The 19072-nt window shown below is 39.1% G+C and overlaps 1 protein-coding gene and 1 long non-coding RNA gene across 15 annotated transcripts in view; one reads left to right on the top strand and one right to left on the bottom strand.

Moving 5' to 3' along the window:
* The window catches only part of LOC123510829 (popeye domain-containing protein 3-like), an 88569-nt gene that overhangs the window by 4704 nt on the left and 64793 nt on the right, over positions 1-19072 (bottom strand). For 3 of the 14 annotated variants that reach the window (XM_045266261.1, XM_045266260.1, XM_045266259.1), the window contains 7 exons: positions 17983-18085; positions 17442-17582; positions 12300-12317; positions 8808-8852; positions 6298-6439; positions 5467-5554; positions 5091-5296 (listed from right to left, as the gene is read on the bottom strand). In XM_045266261.1, the coding sequence (XP_045122196.1) occupies positions 5188-5296; positions 5467-5554; positions 6298-6439; positions 8808-8852; positions 12300-12317; positions 17442-17582; positions 17983-18085 (646 nt within the window). In that variant the 3' untranslated portion in view covers positions 5091-5187. Of the gene's footprint in view, positions 1-3927; positions 4024-5090; positions 5297-5466; positions 5555-6297; positions 6440-8807; positions 8853-12299; positions 12318-17441; positions 17583-17982; positions 18086-19072 lie in introns of those variants that run through there. The other 11 variants (XM_045266265.1, XM_045266268.1, XM_045266262.1 and 8 more) reach the window with 11 other exon arrangements.
* The window catches only part of LOC123510836, a 28001-nt gene that overhangs the window by 7433 nt on the left and 1496 nt on the right, over positions 1-19072 (top strand). The gene's annotated exons all lie outside the window — the stretch shown is intronic.

The raw sequence follows: 19072 nt of genomic DNA, 5'->3' as shown, positions 1-19072 counted from the left end.
TGCAATGTAATCTCTGGTGTTAGGTAACCTGTATGTGTTCTTGCTTTATGTAGGAGGGAAAACTGGCCAAGCACAACAACAAAACAAAAAGAAAAAGATCCAATTGATTGTCAGTCCCCTTACAGTGTGTGGTGTTAGCTAGTCTGATCTATTTTTTTTCTTTTTATGTAAGAGGGAAAACAGGCCAAGGGCAACAAAAAATATTAAAAAAAGGCCCACTTAATTGCCAATCCCTTTATAGTGTGTGGTGTTGCAATGTGATCCCTGGTGTTAGGTAATCTGTGTCTATGTGTGCAGTGTGTCTAATTCCTGGCCAGTCTATGCACAGTCATGGCTACAAATCACAAACTGTCTATTCTTATCTCCACTGTGTTTATAATTCCCAGCTCCCCTTTGGTCACAAGTCCTGCCCTGACCTTGCCCTGCTCTGCTCTGCCCTGAGTTGACCTGAGTTGACCTGACATCACTTACCATATTGCAGGACTTGAGACTCTAGCTTGTATTCAGAAACACTTTGTTCTCTCACCATCACTGCTTTCCAAAGGCTCCAGTTGAAGATATTCGTGCTTTTAAGAGTATTTTTATATTTCTGGTGATGGATTGGTAAGATTTCTAGTTTATTAAAAGGAGAAACTGTCTTGAAAACCTGTCTAATTGTCTCTGTGGTCTTGGAAAACTGTCACAGTGAGAGAATAAACTGTTTTTTTAAGTATATTTTTATGGTTCTGGTGATAAACTGACAAGATTTCTAGTTTATTAAAAAGGAGAAACTGTCGTGAAAACTTGCCTAATTATCTCTGTGGTCTTGGAAAACTGTCGCAGTGAGAGAATGAAGTGTTTTTAAGTGTATTTTCATGGTTCTGGTGATAAATTACTAGTTTATTAAAAAGGAGAAACTGTCTTGAAAACTTGCCTAGTTGTCTCTGTGGTCTTGGAAAACTTGTAGTGAGAGAATGAAGTGTTTTTAAGTGTATTTTCATGGTTCTGGTGATAAATTTCTAGTTTATTAAAAAGGAGAAACTGTCTTGAAAACTTGGCTAGTTGTCTCTGTGGCCTTTGAAAATTGTCATAGTGTTTCTGAATACAAGTGTCAATGCTATAAACACAGTGGGAGTTTAGCATGTTGTTACCCCACCATCCATGACTGTACACTCTTACTGGCATAGAGACAGAGAACAGTGAGCAACAATAAGATAGCATAATATTAAGATGCAAACACTCTAAGCTGTATTCAGTCTACATTAACTCAAAAAATGTCAAAAGCCACTAATATATTTCTGCTTTGAGTTGATGAGTAAGTTGTAATAAAAGTTGAGCTGAATGACTGCGTGACAACAGCTTTATCCCTTTCATAAGAGTAAAATGTAAAAGACTACTGGCTATATAAATACTGTTAAGACTATTCAATATATCACTAGTCTTTAAGCTGCTCAATATATCTTAACAGTTATAGACCTTTCACTGCCAAACAATTCACCGTTCACCAATCTACATTCACATTCATAGTCTTTTAAATCACCAAGAGGAGAAGACAGAATCAACATCATACTTTCTGCTTCTTAATGTGTCTATGCAAACTATTTATCACCAATCACATAAACAATTAATAGTCTTTTAAATCACCAAAAGGAGAAGACAGAATCAACATTATATTCTCTGCCTCTTTGTGTGTCTATGCAAACTATTTATCTATATTTTTGTCAATGTTTAAAGTTTTAACAGTGAAAGGAATACCGACTGTTGACTGTTGACTGTTGCCTGTTGACTCTATCACTATTCTTAAAGCTATGAGGCTGAGGGTAATGAAAAAATAACAACAGCATCTCTTAAGTCTCCCGAGAGGAAGCCCTAAGTCTTCTGTAATGCAGGAATGTAAGTGTGTGTGCTTTACTATGTCAAAAGAGAATTAATAATGCAAAATATAGAAATAAGAAGGTAGTAATAAAAACATCAAAAGAATTCAAACAAGGGACATCAATAATGGTTTGCCAAAGAGCTACACAAGATGGACATTGAAGTCTGCTCTCTTTACCACACTTGACTACTCTGGTGAAAATACACTAGTGAAAATATTGACTTCTAGATTACAGGAACCAAAAAAACCATCAGCTTACCCAACAAGTTGTTACGATTATTTTTGATACATCACTCCTTCCTCGTGTTACTTGATTACATTTATAGGACATCAGAATTACTTAACATAAATCATAGCACTCATAATTACTCTGATTAATTACTAACCCATTATTTCCTCATTAAAAACATGCATTTGTAAAAGAGTGATATGAGGATTGTAATATTCTGAGGGTAATCTTGTTTATTCTTGATTCCATTACAAGATAAAAGACACACAAACACTTGACATAGCGTTAACACCCTCGCTGAGAATCAAAAGGGAGTTTATTAAGATGGGACAGGATATGGGGAATGAATGGAAGAGGACTATGCCTGTGGATGTCAATGTTAGAGTTGTTAGTAGCATTAGAGCAGCTTACACTACACACATCAGGAACGCTATTCTGAAATGCCTCCCTCGCTCATCAGGACTGCTTTCAAGACCCACACTGGTGAATTGTCCGGCTTTCAAGGGTGTTTCTCCAGTTAGTGATGCAGAATACTTGTCAAACCACCTTGAAATATTTGAAAGATCCCAATAACTTTTAGAAGAGCTTGTTGAATTGTTACCAAGCTCCTGAAACACCTCTGGAAACATCAGTAAAGTCAACTACAGCTGTTGTTCTTCATGTCTAAAAAATTGTAGTAACTTTTAGAAGAGCTTGTTGAACGATTACCAAGCCCATAAAAACCCCCTTGAAAGCCTCAATAAAGTCAACTACAGCTGCTGTTCTTCATATGATAATCTAAGTGGCTGGGAAATATCACTGAATGAGTCTGGTGAATACGGTTTTTCAGTGTTTATTTTGCCTTACTGTATGACTTTAGCTCCTCAATAAGTGAAAGATTTTGCCATGTCTCATATCAATGTAGTCTTCAATTATCAATACTATTTCTTTTTATATTACAATGAGAATGAGTGGACATGAAGGGGAAGAGTTTAGCTTAATTGACAAAGGACGGAACAATGGGAAAATTCACTACGGAGGAGTTTCAAGAATTTACTTTACATTTTGCAATAGTGAATTATCCTCCACCACTCTACAACACAGGGAGTGAAGGAGGAACACTAATGAGACTGATGGCAACGAGAAAACTAACTATAGTGGAGCTGGAAGAGTTTATCAGCATATGACCACCACATCCATAACAATCTGACACTGGAGGGAGACCATGAGAGATGAATGACAAGGGGAGAAAAAACTATAAATGAAGATGGCAAGTTTAACATTAGAAAGACAGATGACAAGGGAGAAATTACTATAGATAAAGACAAAAAACTTTAGCGTCTATAACAATCTGACACTGAAGGAATATATCTAGAAGGACGGATGACAAGGGCAGAAATAACAATAGCTGAAAGTGAAGAGTTTCATATCTATCTTAACAGTGAAGGGAGATCATTAGAAAAACAGATGACAAAGGGAAAAATAATTATAGATGAACATGAAAATTTTAGCATCAATAATATACTGATACTGAAGGAATATCATTAGAGGAACTGATGAAAAGAAGAGAAATAACTATAGAAGAAGATAATGAGTTTAGCATCTATTTTAACAGTGAAGGGAGATAAGTAAAGGGACAGATGACAAGGGAATAAATTACTATAGAAGAAGATGACAAGTTTAACATCAATTTTAACAGTGAAGGAGATGAATGGAATGACAGATGACATGACAACTCAGCAATGCGTCCCGGCACCATGAACTGTGACAGCGGCAAGCACGAGGCCCTTGTCAGCGAGTCAGCAAGGCAGTTTCCGGCAAGAGCCAAGCCAGAGCCTAAAGAAGACCCAAAGAACAGACCCACCTGGTGCCTGTTTCCTTGACCTCTACCATGGCAGTCTGGCCCTCGTGATCCAGCAGTCTTGCCTCCTCGTCGCCACCTACCACAGGTCATCAAAGCCTCGGGTCACAGGTCATAACAGGTTAACATGCGCCACATTGACACAGCTCTCCACACATGCGCTCTCTCTCTCTCTCTCTCTCTCTCTCTCTCTCTCTTGCCCCATCTTGGAATCCAGATTAGCTCCCACTCAGCTCAAGGGAGGTTAACTAATGGCAAGATTTTCATTTCTTTTTGTCTGTTTTATTTATTTATTTTCTTCTAGCCATACTGAAGTTGGTACTCTGAGTGTTTTCTTTTTATATCTATTTCTATTTTGTTTTATGTTTAGACCAGCCAAGGACAAAAAAAAGAATGAATGTGCGAAATAAGGGAGCATTTAATTCACTGCTTCCCGAAAGACAAAGATAATACAAGAAATAGTTTTTAAAGTTACAATAGTCTCGATACTTTCTCTTCACACTTCACCTCACAAACCTTTAAACCTTCTCTCTCCTCCTCACTCACGATTACCACAAACACAATGACACCACCACAAATTAGTAATATTAATAACTTAGTAGTATTAGTCCCCACCACACACACAGACAACTTAAAGCAATATACAACAATGAGCAAAGTGGCATTGAATTACCAAGAAGCAAGTACCATTTCCCTCACTCCTTCAGTACAAACTTCAGTGGCTAATAAAGTTAAATCCTGAGTATTCCCAGGTTAAGAATTCTGAGGAAGCATTGTGTTAGGCTGAGGAGGCACAGGGGAGAGTAGAGACGAGTGTAAAGATTAAAAATTCCAGCCTGAAAAGGAGAAGGTGAACCAAGACAGCTAGAAGAAAGGCAAGATTAATTGAACCATGTCAGAAGATCCCTGTTGAATAGAAACACACAGGAACACAAGGAAGATGTTAACCCCTTCAATACTAGGACACATTTTTACCTTGAGATTTGTGTACCATTAGACCATTTCATTAACATTAGAAAGGGTTTATGGAGGTCAGAAGATTAATGGCCAGATTCTTCACTATTTTAACCCCCCACATGAGTTTCTGAAGCTGTATAAAGTCACCAAACAGTAAGCAGAATGAATATGGAAATGCAAGGAGGTCAGAAGATTAATGGCCAGGGTCTTCACTATTTTAACCCCCAACATGAGTTTCTGAACCTGTATAAAACCACCGAATAGTAAGCAGAATGAATATGGCAACACGTCATGGCACTGAAGGGGTTAAAGAGGAGGTAGGAGGAGGAGCAGCCACACAATGCCACCCGTCATTTGTATCTGGTGGTGCTGTGGACTCCAAGATGTTCGGCCGGTGCTGTGCGTCAGACTTCCACTGAAACACTCCGCAGAAATAATAATAATACAAACTTTACAGCGGAACTAAAGATATTAAGAAAAGAAACAGAAGAAATACTGGGTTTGTTTAATATTGAATAACTAAAAGATTATAATAAAGCTGAACTGAAAAAAGGTGGACTACTACAACACAAATGCAATACAAACATAATACAGTGAGGCGTTGTGACGAAGTGTTGTGTGTTGGCTTCACTGTGGGACTGTGGGTGTTGAGCGTTCATTCTTTTTAAGTGTTCTGTTGGTGTTAGTGGTGTTAGTAGTGTTTACTTCATTAATTACCTCAATTTCAGCACTTGGGTTTATTTATTTAAGGTAATTTTTCTATATTTACATTTTTGTGGGGTTGACAAAATTGCTATCAAGGAACTGTAATATTCAGCAAGTGGCGATGGTACACAATTAGTTATTACCATCAGAAACTCTTATGACATTAGTTCCTTCTAAAAATACAAATCAGAACCTTTATGGGAGACATCATGAAGTCATTTGGTAATTAAATGTAAAGAAAAATTAATTATTGTGGATTTTTTTGGTAACTGAAAAGAAAAAAGGTGTATTTGTTTTTTTAAATGTACTGTAATGTGTGTGTGTGTGTGTGTGTGTGTGTGTGTGTGTGTGTGTGTGTGTGTGTGTGTGTGTGTGTGTGTGTGTGTGTGTGTGTGTGTGTGTGTGCTAGGTGAAGCAAGAAATCATACACATTTTAAAAGATTCATTGGGGCTTTTGACTCATGCTGTTGTGTGTGTATGTGTATGTGTGTGAGTATAGAGTGTATGCAAGTCCATTTGTGTATGTGTGTGCATATGTGTGTGTATGTGTGTGTATGTATGTGTGTGTGTGTGTGTGTGTGTGTGTGTGTGTATGTGTGTGTGTGTGTGAGGCAAGACGTGAGCCTGTGCAGACATCCCCGCCAGCGACCACCCTGCTCAGCTCCCTGCCTGCCTGCCGGGGTCAACACTAAGGGTGCAACAGCTTCCTACCCTGTAACTGGCGGTTGATAATGGCTGTTATGCTCCCCGACTCCTCCCCCTTCTTGACCACCAACAGCGGCTTGGTCTCACTCTCATCTGACAGGTTGGCAATGCAGTGGCCATTGCCCATCCCGGACAGGCTCTCGTTGACCTGAGGACCGATAAGGTGGTGTCAAGTTGCATCTCCAAGCACGGTCTTTGGTGGGAGGATTAAGGTGGTCACTGCAAACTCCGGGATTACTATGGTACTCTCTCTCTCTCTCTCTCTCTCTCTCTCTGAGGTGGCAACACTTTTTTACTGGTTTAATCAACTCTACATGTATGGACTTCACCTCTCAAGACTTAAAAAGTAAAGTTACTGGGTTAATTCTTGTTTAAAAGTTGATATAGACAATACTGTATACCGTTCTTCCTTTCTTATATAAACACTGACTACGTCTTAGCTTATTGTGGCTCATCATCATCATCATCATCATCATCATCATTGTCGGGGTGAATGCAAGGTTACTGGTTACTCTACTCGACACACTTGGCTAAGCAGACAGTGGCTACCTAGGGAGTGGCTGTATACTGCAAGGTGAGGCATTCTGTCCTCCTTGGTTTGCTGGTACTCAGACGCCACTACACACCAACAACACAAAATGCCAAGAACTCAACACACAGGGAACCAAATTGTGCACAGCAATCAGAGGAGGAAACAAGGAGCTGGAGGAGGACAAGGAGGAGGAGGAGGAGGAGAAGGAGCAGGAGGAGCAGGAGGAGGAGGAGGAGGGAGCACGTCAAATGTCTGTCCACCTGTTATATAAGGGGAGTCGAGGGAGTCCTTGTCTCCCCACCAGAGGGAGTCACACACACAGAAAAGGTTCATTAATAGGGACTGAACACCTGAATACATTGCTCCTTGTGTCTCTAAGCTTAGGCTACATCTTCTTCAGTATCCTTCACCAAACACACACAGGCCAGCCAGGATAAAGCATACACACACACACACACACATAGTCAGTCCCATCAACTTTCAGTGAAAAGGGCTGATGGGGCTAAGAGTGTGTGTTTGTGTGTGTGTGTGTGGTGCTTCATCTGGGCTGCCTTGTGTGTGATTGCTAGCATGGTATATTGATAGACCTTTTAGTTAACTCTCTGTGGAATCTTGTACCTAATTCTCTGCTTCTCTGCCTTGCATTTGGGTATGAGGAGTTTCTGGGCTGTAAGTAATGCTCTCATCTTTTCTCCAGAGACAGAAGTTGACTGAGAAGAATGCAGTGAGGAGGGTATAGTAGCTTGAGCCTCAAATTATGCATCTTCTCTCTAGTTATAATTTGTTTAATACACAGTGAGGGAAATACAGCAGTTTTTGATTTTTAAGAAATAGTAATCTTTTGTCTACAGACATAGATTGTTTATAAGGCATACACAGTGAGGAGGACACAGCAGTTTCACAGTTTTTAGTTTTTTTTTTTTATATATAAGAGAGGAGGACTGGCCAAGGGCAACAAAAATATAAAGAAAAAAAAGGCCCACTCAGTTGCCAGCCTCCTTACAGAGCTGGTAGAATAGGCCAAAGGACAGGGACAAATGTACTACACTGATCTTTACAGACAAAAACTGCTTCTATAGTTGAGAGTGAGGAGGACACAGCAGCATGTCTCCTTTGCTTCCTGCCTGGCGTGTTTGGGACTGGGCAGGTGTTTGGCTAGTACTTAAGGTGACTCACTGGTGACTCACTGGTGACTCACTGGTGACTGGATGTGTTACCAAGGGAGGGTCATGGAAGCAAACTGCCGACTATAAGGCATTTTTTTGGCAACTTAGCTTAACCATTACCCAAGAAGAGCATAAGAGAATGTAATAAAAAAAGTATGATAATTTGCTGGTAGGAATTACAGACTGCTATGAAAACCAAAGCATGGACAGAGGTAGAGGAGCACACACTCTGCCCTCATGCCACACTGCAGCCTTTACAAACCAGTGCTTCTATCAGTAACAGGAGACCCAGAAGCTGCAATAAAAGCCCCAAAACATAACAAAACATTTCTAACACTCTTACTCATCTGCTGAGGCCGGGAGCCACAGTGAGACATTAAAAAAAGAGAGAAAAAAAGGAGAAAAAAATAAACATGGAACCACTGAGTTTAGTAAGAGGTGTGAATTGAACCACACTGCAAAACACAAACTCACAAACCAATTCTGAGCTGTAGGACGGCTGCTTTTAATCCCTGAGAGGAGGAAGAGGAGGAGAAAGAGTCGAAACCAGAGCAGGAGCAAAGCCAAGTGCAAGAAATAAGCGAGAGAACCCAGGAGTGAAATGTGAGGAAAAGCAAAGAGGGAATAATGCAGAGGGAAGTGCAAAGGTGAGCCGTGATAAAGGAGGGAAAAAAAGGTGCAGGAAAAAAAAGCAAGATGAAGCCAAGTGAAGAAAGATAAATGGAAGAAGCGAGCAAAGAGAATGAGGAGAAGAGAGAAGATGATAGAAAGAACTAAAGATCCAAGGGGGAAGTAAATATAGAGGCCCTACTACCTGCCTCCTCTTCCACTTCTCGTGATGTCCTCTCGCCACCCTCGGGCAGCTGTCAGGGAACAACGCTTGGTGAGAGAAAATGTTACCGATCATCCCTCATGCCTGTCTCTTTCCTTCACTGTTTGTTCAGGCTTGTCATTCCTCCAGCATTCTGTCACTGTCTGTCACTGTCTCACGCACTGTCTCATTCACTGTCTAGCATCAGGAGCCATGTTTCTTTCTTTTTTAAATGTAAGAGAGGAGGACTGGCTAAGGGCAACAAAAATACATAGAAAAAAAAGGCCCTCTCAGTTGCCAGTCTCCTTACAGAACTGATGGAATTAGCCAAAGGACAGGGACAAATGTCTTGAATTACTGATAGCTTTGCACTGTACATAGCTCTGGCCAAGTGTCTGAGGTGGCCAGTGGGTGCAAAGGATATCAGTAAGGGTCTGTTTAAGTCATTTTGGATCTCTGTGTCAGCTGTGCGTCGAGGAAGAGAGTGAGGAAAAAGAGGTAACAGCTTGAAAGATAAAGAATGAGGAACAAGAGGTCAGAGAATGAGGAACAAGAGGTCAGAGTTAGAAAGGAAAAGAATGAGGAGCAAGAAAATGAAGAACAAGAAAATGAGGTATAAGAGGTTAGAGTTAGAGAAAAAGACTGAGGAATAAGAGAATGAGGAAGAAGACAATGAGGATCAAGAGGTCAGAATTAGAGAAAAAAAGAATGAGGAACAAGAGAATGAAGAACAAGAGATCAGAGTATGAGGAACAAGAGAATGAGGAAGAAGAGAATGAGCAACAAGAGAATGAGGAAGAAGAGGTGAGAGTTAGAGAGGAAAAGAATGATGGAGAAGAGCTTAAAGAATGAGGAACAAGTGGTGAGAGAGCAAGGAAGAAGAGGTGAGAGTTAGAGAGGAAAAGAATGAGGAAGAAGAGCTAAAAGAATAAGGAAGAAGAGGTGAGAGTTATAGAGGAAAAGAATGAGGAAGAAGAGATCAGAATTAGAGAGGAAAAGAATGAGGAAGAAGATGTGAGAGAATGAGGAAGAAGAGATGAGAGGTTAGCGTTTGAGAGTGTTGCAGTGGAGTCAGTCTGAGCGCCAGTACAGCAGAGTGAGAAGTGAAATAATAAAAGGTTAGAGAGATTGACAGAAGTTGAAATTCCCAAAATCATGATGAAATATATACATAATTGAAATGATTAATCTGTACAGAGATAGGATACAGCTAGAGTAATATAATATGTACATTTATGAAGAGAATGATAATAATTAAACACCATACCTGAAGATAAAAACACAAAATCAGAAAGACATAATCATTTTTTTTTTTACCTGCGAGAGAAGAAAATAAATGAGAAATAAACAAAACATTGACTACTTTTGCTTGGACCAGGCAGAACACTACTACTGTCAACATTACTAAGAGCTAATGGGGGGGAGTTACTGGTTCATCTACCCCCACATTTCCTGCTGAGTCAGTCACTTCACACAAACGCCACTGCCGCCCCCATATCATATCATGTCATATCATCCACAATAGTATATGCAAAAAACCAAAATGCATATCAGATCTACGGAAAAAACTCCCTTTAAAATCTACGGCTTCCAGTTTGGGGGGTCGTTATGTAAAAAAAGTAGAAAACAAAGTGAAATTTCTCGGAGATTAACACTCTGGGCATCCATTTCATTCACGGGTATTAGCTAGGCGATCTTTAAACTAACAGACAAAATAGCATCTCGGGTCAAAAGAAACAGGCAAGACACCCAAGATGGCGGCGGCAAGTCCTGGGGGGATCAGGTCAGCAGGCAGGTCGCGGCTCATCATCGCGGTGACAACTCATGCAAGTCTCGCGGCATCACCCAACAACACCCACCCAACATTCACTAACAGAAAGTACCGAGAGTTTGGTGGTGGTCAGGCAAGGTGTGTGTGTGTGTGTGTCTGTGATGATGTGCTGGTGTGCTGGTGTGGTGGTGTGTGCTGGGTCATCTCTGGTGGTGGTGGTGGTGGTGGGTTATGAGGCCACTAGTGTGCTGGTTGAGTGACTAAGGTGAAACTTTGCCGATGTTTTATTGTGTGTGTGAAGTCTTTTTTTCATTAGCTAGTGTGTAATATAAGGTTCATCTTCCATTTAAACTGTTTGGAGATGACTTGTACATTGATTTTACTTACTAGTTGTCAATTAAATCTTAGTTAATTGTATACTGCAGGATGATACACTGAAAAATTTAATGTCTAAGGTATTTTTAGTTCAATAATTACTAACGCTGACCAAAAGAAAGAAAAAAAGAGTCACATTACAAACAACACTTCACAAAATATTCTCACATTATGATTTTCTATTAATAAGTTCAGTTTATTGTGTCTCTCAGTGACCTCATGACCCAGCGGCTGTGAGGGGTGTGGCCTGCTATGTGGAGGTGTGTGGTGTGGGGTGTGTGAGGTGTGAGGGTGTGGGGTGTGGGCAGCCTGGGACATGGCAGAGTGGCGTGGCAGAGGGATGCACGCTAGGGGACTGTGGTGGTGAGTGGTGGTGAAAGTGGTGGTGGTGGTGGTGGTGGCAGTGCACCATGACCACAGGGTACAACAAGAGGTGCAATCTGGAGTGTGGTGGTGCGGTGGTGACGGGAGTGGTGTCTGCCGCCGCTGCCAGGCCGGTGCATCCCTCTGGTGCTGCCACGCCCAACCCCAACACAAGACAACAACACTGACAGCAGGACTCATGGCCACCGTGCGTCCCCGGCACACACACTGGCACACGCTGTCACACCGGCAGGCAAGTCATGCACTTCTCAAAAGCTTCTCATTCGGACTTTACGGCCAAAAGTACATCAGTCTTTTACAGAGATCTAGAAATTTAAGTACAAAAAAAAGACAACACAAAGAAAAGGATGTGTCTGTATACAAAAAACAACATTGAAGCTCTCAATTATCCTTCCAGCTTTTGAAAAATCTTGCACCTGCAGTGGTGGTGGGATAGAGGTGGCTGTGGCGGGGAGCAGCCTGGCATCTCGTGAGTCAGGCACAAGCCAAGCAAACTGAGACCCTCCATCACTGGGCCTTGCCATGTCAAGCCTCACTGAGCTGTGTGGTGACTCAAACCTGCACTCGTGCACATTACAGCGTGATCCTGACAACTCTTAGCAGGGTAAGGAAGAAATCACTGGTGCTTTTAAGGGTGTTTTTCTATTGCTAGACAGACAAAAACATCTGTGAAAACCCAATGAATTGTCCATAGCCCTTGAGAGGTACCATAACTGGAGAGCAACATTCACAGGTCTGGGCACAACACACAGTACAATGGGAGGGCAACAGCTGCAGCTACCAACACTCTGGGCCCTTTACTGAGTGAGAGAGAGCCAGGCAGCCCGATCCACCACGCCACATTCCCCTGAGTTCCACGGCTACACATGATCAGTGTGGGTACATGAGAGACAGAAAGGGAGGGGAAAAGAATAAATAAATGATACAGAGGCATTTACTTTCACCAGGGAAAACAAGATGCTGACTTACTCTTCTAAACTCTGCAATCTGCGGGTATTAGTAAAGGAGGTGTGGTCAGTTGTGTCCTCATCTGCTGCCAGGCTCAGATTCTGGTCTTCAGTACACACACTCACACACTTACATTTGCACATACTCATACTCACACTCACACACACACGCACACACACACACACACACACACACACACACACACACAGACACACACACACACACTCTTTCACTGTAGTTAGTCACATCACCATCTCTCACTCATCACTTCCTCCCTCACTCACTCACTCACTCACTCACTCACTCACTCACTCATTCACTCACTCACCCTTCCTCTCACACAATTAGATTAGCTTAGAAGAGACCAGGCTAATGGAAAGAAAAATCTGGTGTATACATTGTTAAATCAAGTCATGTAGTATATCACAGGATGACAAAACAAGTTGAAGCACTATGCACTGTGAAAACAACTGATCACCACATCTATGGCCAAGGAGGAAGCACACTTGGTTTAGTTCACACTTACTTACATGTAAATGGAGGAAAATTTGGACCTAGGGATCGGGGAAACTGGGGTGCCTTACTGAAACTGGCGGGAAATTGATTCTTTTCAGATATTGAATAGATAACTAAATAGATAAATTAAATAAACTAAATAAATAAATAAGAGTATCAATATAATTACTAGGAACCGAAAAAACTATGGGGTTATAAAAAAAAATTGGATAAAACTTGATGTTCTGGAAGTTTGATAAATAAAGAAAATAACTGGATAGGAAATTAAATGAAGTTATGAGGAATTGCAAAAACCAGAGATATATTACAGAAAATAGGAACAAAAAATCAGAGTTCCAGAAGTGATGAGGTCTTGCTAAGTAAATAAATAGACATGTCAATAAATAAACCCATGTTACACTCCACTGAGAAAAAAAAATAGCTAATAAGAATCAATAAATAAAGACAGACTGGAAGAAATAAAAATGTAGAGATGATAAGTAAATAAATAAGTAAGAAAATAGATACATCAGTAAATAAACCCATGTTACATTCCACAGAGAAAAAAAATCAGGTAAAATGAATCAATAAATAAAGACAGAGAAAAAATTAAGAATCAGGTAAAAATAAACAAAAAAAATAAAGAAAGAAAGACAGAAATGAATAAAAATTTGGTAAAAAGAATCAATGAAAAAAGAAAGAAAGACAGAAACATAAATTAGGTAGAAAATAAATGAAAAATAAAGAAAGGAAGAAAGAAATCAAACTACAGGGAAACACAATCTTAGCCACATGAATTTTACGAGGCATTTTTAAAACAAGCCTTTCCCTAAAACAAATCAATCGATAAACCAATAAATAAAGAAAGAAAGGAAGAAAGAAATCAAACTATAGGGTAACACAATCATACCCACATAAATTTTTTGGGGCATTTTAAGTTTAAGCCTTCTCCCAAAATGTTTCCCTGATCCCCTGACCTGAAATGACCTAGACTGCAATTAAGATATGTAAGCACTAACTCTTGAAAAAAAAAAAAAAAAAAAAATGGTGACTTTAGGGTGGTGAATTAAAATGGTGGTGAATTAATGGTGAGTGGTGTGGTGATGTGGGATTGTTGCAGTGGGGTGATGGTGATGAAGGTGACTGAGAAAAAAGACTAATATAGAATGATGATGAAAGGGTGTATGGTGATGTCTGAGATGAGAAATAATGTTGAGGAGTTATACTGATGTGGGTATGATAATGGTGAATAATAGTGATGATGATAGTGACTAATGTACAGTGAAAATGGAAGAATAAAAAAAATATGTGGTGATGTATGGTGATGCATGAGATGAGAAATGATGTTAAGGATGGTGATGTAGAAATAATAATGGTGAATAATAGTGATGATGACTGAGAATAATGACTAATATAGAGAAAATGAAAAAAATAAAAGAATATATGGTGATGCATGGTGATGAGAAATAATGTGGTGATGTAAAAATGAAAATGGTGAAAATGATAATAGTGACACAAGTTTATCTGAAAGTGGCGATAGTGAAGTGGTGATTTAAGAGCCAAAATTAGTGAGATTGACATGATGGTGATATACCTAATGACAGTGATAAGTCAAGACATGAATGGTGATATGGCAAACAAAAAACAGAGGCAGAGATAAATAGGAGTGACATAATAGTGACATGATAGTGACATGACAATTTTTAACTGGTGAAAGTGAGAATTAGGTCAGGTTAATTAGAGTTAGCATAATCATCAATCATCATCATCATCATTACAGGTGTGCACTTAATTAGACAGCTGTGTTGACAATACATTAAAAGAAACAAAAACAGAACACGACAAACAGAAGGAGGAGAAAAACAAACAAGTGACGGAACGGAAGTGAGATTAAAAATAAAAGGGAAGCAAAGAAAAAGGTGCTGGAAAAAGACTGCCTATGTAAGCCTGAGTGAATGGAACTTAGAAACGAAAGCCAAAAATCCTTCACACACTTCCGGTTGCAAAATTATGACTGTGCAAAAAAGGAGATCAAAAAAAGTTTAAACAGCTCTCTTTTTTTCCTTTGCCATTTAGCTTCCTCCCCATCTCTCTCCCTGCATGACTGGAAGGGCTGACAGGGGGATGATTGGGGGTGATTGGGGTGACTTGGAGGCAGGAAGAGTAAGGTACAGGGATGCAGGGAGAGAGAAAGAGGTGAGGGTGTCTGAATGGGTTTAGAGAGCTTGGTTACTTACTGTTATAGTGACTGGTGATCTTTCTGGCCAGTTCTCAAAAGTCCGTGAATGAACTAGGGATAATGGTGACCCTGCTGCCCTACACTTGAAAAAAATGGCTTTGGTGCTAAATGAAAAGGGGAAGGGACAGGACACCATCATTGTCAAGGAGAAAATAAAGGATAGGTGTGAGAACAGAGAAATCAAGACCAATTTTCTATTTTTCTGCTGCCCTATGCTTGAAAAATGGCTTTGGTGCTAAATCAAAAGGGAAAACTGTGTGTGGACAGAAAACCATCATCGCCAGGGGAGAAAAAGGGACAGGTGTGAGAATGGACAAATCAAGGCCATTTTTCTTTTTTCTGCTTCCCTACGCTTGAAAAAAGGGCTCTGGTGTTAAATGAAAAGAGAAATTTTAGTGAGGACAGGACACCATCATCGTCTAGGGAGGAAAAAGGGATAGGTGTGAGAATGGAGAAATCAAGGCCATTTTTTTTTTTTCTGCTTCCCTACGCTTGAAAAAATGGCTCTGGTGCAGAATGGAAAAAGGAAATCATAGCGGGGACAAGACACCATCATCGTCTAGGGAAAAAAAGGGATAGGTGTGAGAATGGAGAAATCAAGGCCATTTTTCTTTTTTTCTGCTGTCCTATGCTTGAAAAAAATGGCTCTGGTGTTAAATGAAGAGGGAAAACATAGTGGGGACAAGACATCATCATCATCATCAAGGGAGAAAAATGAGGATAGGTGTGTGAGAACTGAGAAATTACCTTTTTTCTTTTTTTTTCCTATAGGTTAAGGAAAATGCTAAAATAATAAATGATAAACAACAAATGATGGTTCCTTTATGTTCAGCACTTAAAAAAAAAAATTGATGAAAATAAAAAAAGCCACTTGATATGTAAACATGAGAATAAAAACAAACTTGACAAAAGGATGATTAGAGAAAAGATGAGATTATGAGACAGGAAGGAATGAAAAAAAAAGATAAAGGGAGGAAATGAAAAATGAAGAGAAATGAGATAGTATTCTGAATGAGTATGTATATGAAAAAAAAGAAGAAAAAATAAGATAAGTATATAAAAAAGGAAGAATAGAATAAAAGAATGACTGAAAATGATGGGAATAAGAAAAATGATGATAAAATGAGGTGAAAAAAATTAATACAGTAGTGATAAAAGGGAAGGAAATAAAGAAAGCAGATGAATAATTTAATAGCTGTTTTAATTTACGAAGAAAACTAAGAGGATGATGAAAAAGTGAATAAAACAAGACAAAAACAAGAACTTAAGGCAGAAAATGAGTAGAGGAGTGATAAAAGAACAATACAAAGGAAGAGAGAAATAATTTAGTACCTGTATGAGTTAAGAAACAGAAAAATGATAAGATGATGACAAAAAAAAAAAAAAAGATTAAAAGAAAGTAGAAGTGAATGATGAAGGGAGAAAACAAAGGAAGAGAGAAAAATTTGGTACCTGCATGAATTAAGGAAAAAAAATGATGGGAGAATGACAAAAAATGACAAAAAGATAACAAGAAGATGAAAATAAAAATACAACAGCAAGGAATGAACGCAGAAATTATTGATGAAGGGAGATAGCAAAGAACACAAAAGAAGAGACAAATAATGAGGTACCTACATGAGTTAAGAAAAAGATAATAATGACAAGAAGATGACAAAAAACACAAGCAAGAAATAAACACAGGAATGAATGACGAAGGGAGACAACAGAGGTCACAAAGGAAGGTACAAATATGAAAATAATTTAGTACCTGCATGAGTTAAGAGAAAAATGAAGAATAATAGAATAAATGACAAGAAAATGATGGCAAAAAAAAAGAGCAAGAAATGAAAGCAGGAATGAATAATGATGGGAGGAATAAAAAGGAAAAGGGGAACAAATAATAAAGTACTTGTATAAGTTAAGAAAAAAATGACAAGATGATGAAAAAAAAAATGAAGAGCAATAAATGAACGCAGGAATGAATGACGAAGGGAGGAAAGGAAAGACAACAAAGGAAGATAGAAATAACAATATACCTGCATAGATAAATAAATAAAAAAAAAAAGATGAGAGGATGGCAAAAAATGGCTGGAAGAGAACGACAAAAACAATAAAAGAATGATGAAAAATACAACAACAAGTGAATGCAGGAATAAATGACGAAGGGAGGAGAGAAAGAAAAAAAAAAGAGAGAAATAAGTTAAGAAGAAAAATGACAAAAAAAGCCAAGAAGATGATGACTTAGAAAAATAATATAGACTAACAAGAAATGAAGGCAGGAATGAATGATGAAGAGAGAAAAACAAAGACAAATAATGAAGGTGGCAGTAAAAAAAAAAAAAGAAAATAATGACAAGAAGATGATAGAAAAATACAACAATATATGAACGCAGGAGTAAATGACGAAGGGAATGAGGAATAAAAAAAAATGAGCAGTAATTTAGTACCTGCATGAGTTTCTTGACAACGTCCCGGCCGAGGATGTGATCAAAGACAGCCTGGAGGAACTGGTCGCCCATGATGGTCAGCTTGAGTTTGTCCCGGTGCCAGATTAGAACGCGGGAGTCCTCGATGGCCGTCGCCGAGACCTGGGGAGAGAGAGGCAGTGCTGGTGGTGGTGGTGGTGAATCTATATTGTTTGGTGCATTTTTCTTCTTCTTTGTTTTCTGATTTTTTTATTTGTTTATTCTATTTTTATTTGATTTTGTTATGTTCTTACTCTTCTTGATTTTGTTTAGTTCTGTGTTGGTATTATTGCTTTCTGTCACCTTTCTTCTCTCTCTCTCTCTCTCTCTCTCTCTCTCTCTCTCTCTCTCTCTCTCTATCTATCTATCTCTCTCTCTCTCTCTCTCTCTTTGAATTGATATTTCTAAATACAAAACTAATGAACAGTTAAAAGGGAGAGAGATTTTTCATTAGTCTCCGTCCAGCTCCACTCTCTCTCTCTCTCTCTCTCTCTCTCTCTCTCTCTCTCTCTGTCTGTCTCACCTGGAAGAACTCGTCGGTGGAGACGCCGAACCACTCAGGGGAGTCTAGGAACTGGTGCTGGGAGACAATGTGCAGCGCTCGCCCATTCTGACTGATCACCAGCCTGTGGGGAGGAGGCGGCTGGGGGGACACTGCCTCACACACTTGCCACACAGAAAACACACACACTCTACAATGATTCTAGATGGTTTTATGGTACCAGAGATGTGGACACTGAGAAAAGACCCTTGTAGATATAAAAAAGACACTCCACAATGATTTTAGATGGTTTTATGATACCAGGGATGCTTGGACACTGAGAAAGACCCTTGCAGATATAAAAAGACACTCTACAATGATTTTAGATGATTTTATGATACCAGAGATACTTGGACACAGAGAAAAATCCTTCCATATATTAAAAAGACACTCTGCAATGATTTTGACAATTTTATGATGCCAGAGATGCTTGGACACTGAGAAAAGACTCTTGTAGATATAAAAAGAAACTCTACAATGGTTCTAGATGGTTTTATGGTGCCAGAGATGCTTAGACACACAGAAAAGATCCTTGCACACATCAAAAAGACACTCTAGAATGATTTTAAGGTGTCTTAATGATATGTAGTGATAGAAAACACACTGTATGATTATTTGAAGAGGTATAAGTAAATTGTACTGAGACAAAAGGCACTCAGCTCATAGAAAACACACTGTAGGATCACTTCAAAGGGGTTTTACTGTACTGGAGATACTTAAACACAGAAAAAACACACTCTAGGATTATCTCAAAGGGTTTTACTGTACCAGAGACATTAAAATAAAGAAAAGACACTATGATTATTTTAACCCCTTGAGTACCGGGACACTGGGACATATTTTGTAGAATTAAAAGAGAAAAGAATTTATTATCTTTACCTCAGTTATACCTAAAAATATTTCACATTAGGATTTTTTTACTGTAGCTCAACACACACACACACACACACACACACACACACACACACACACTCTCTCTCTCTCTCTCTCTCTCTTGATGAAATGGAGGAGAAAAGTGAGAGAAATAGTGTGAGGGAAAGAGAAAATGGACACAAGAAGTAGATATATTGTG

This window comes from Portunus trituberculatus, chromosome 30 (assembly GCF_017591435.1).
Source record: "Portunus trituberculatus isolate SZX2019 chromosome 30, ASM1759143v1, whole genome shotgun sequence".
In the NCBI taxonomy this organism is placed as follows: Eukaryota; Metazoa; Arthropoda; class Malacostraca; order Decapoda; family Portunidae; genus Portunus; species Portunus trituberculatus.
This window is presented reverse-complemented; position numbering and strand designations above follow the sequence as displayed.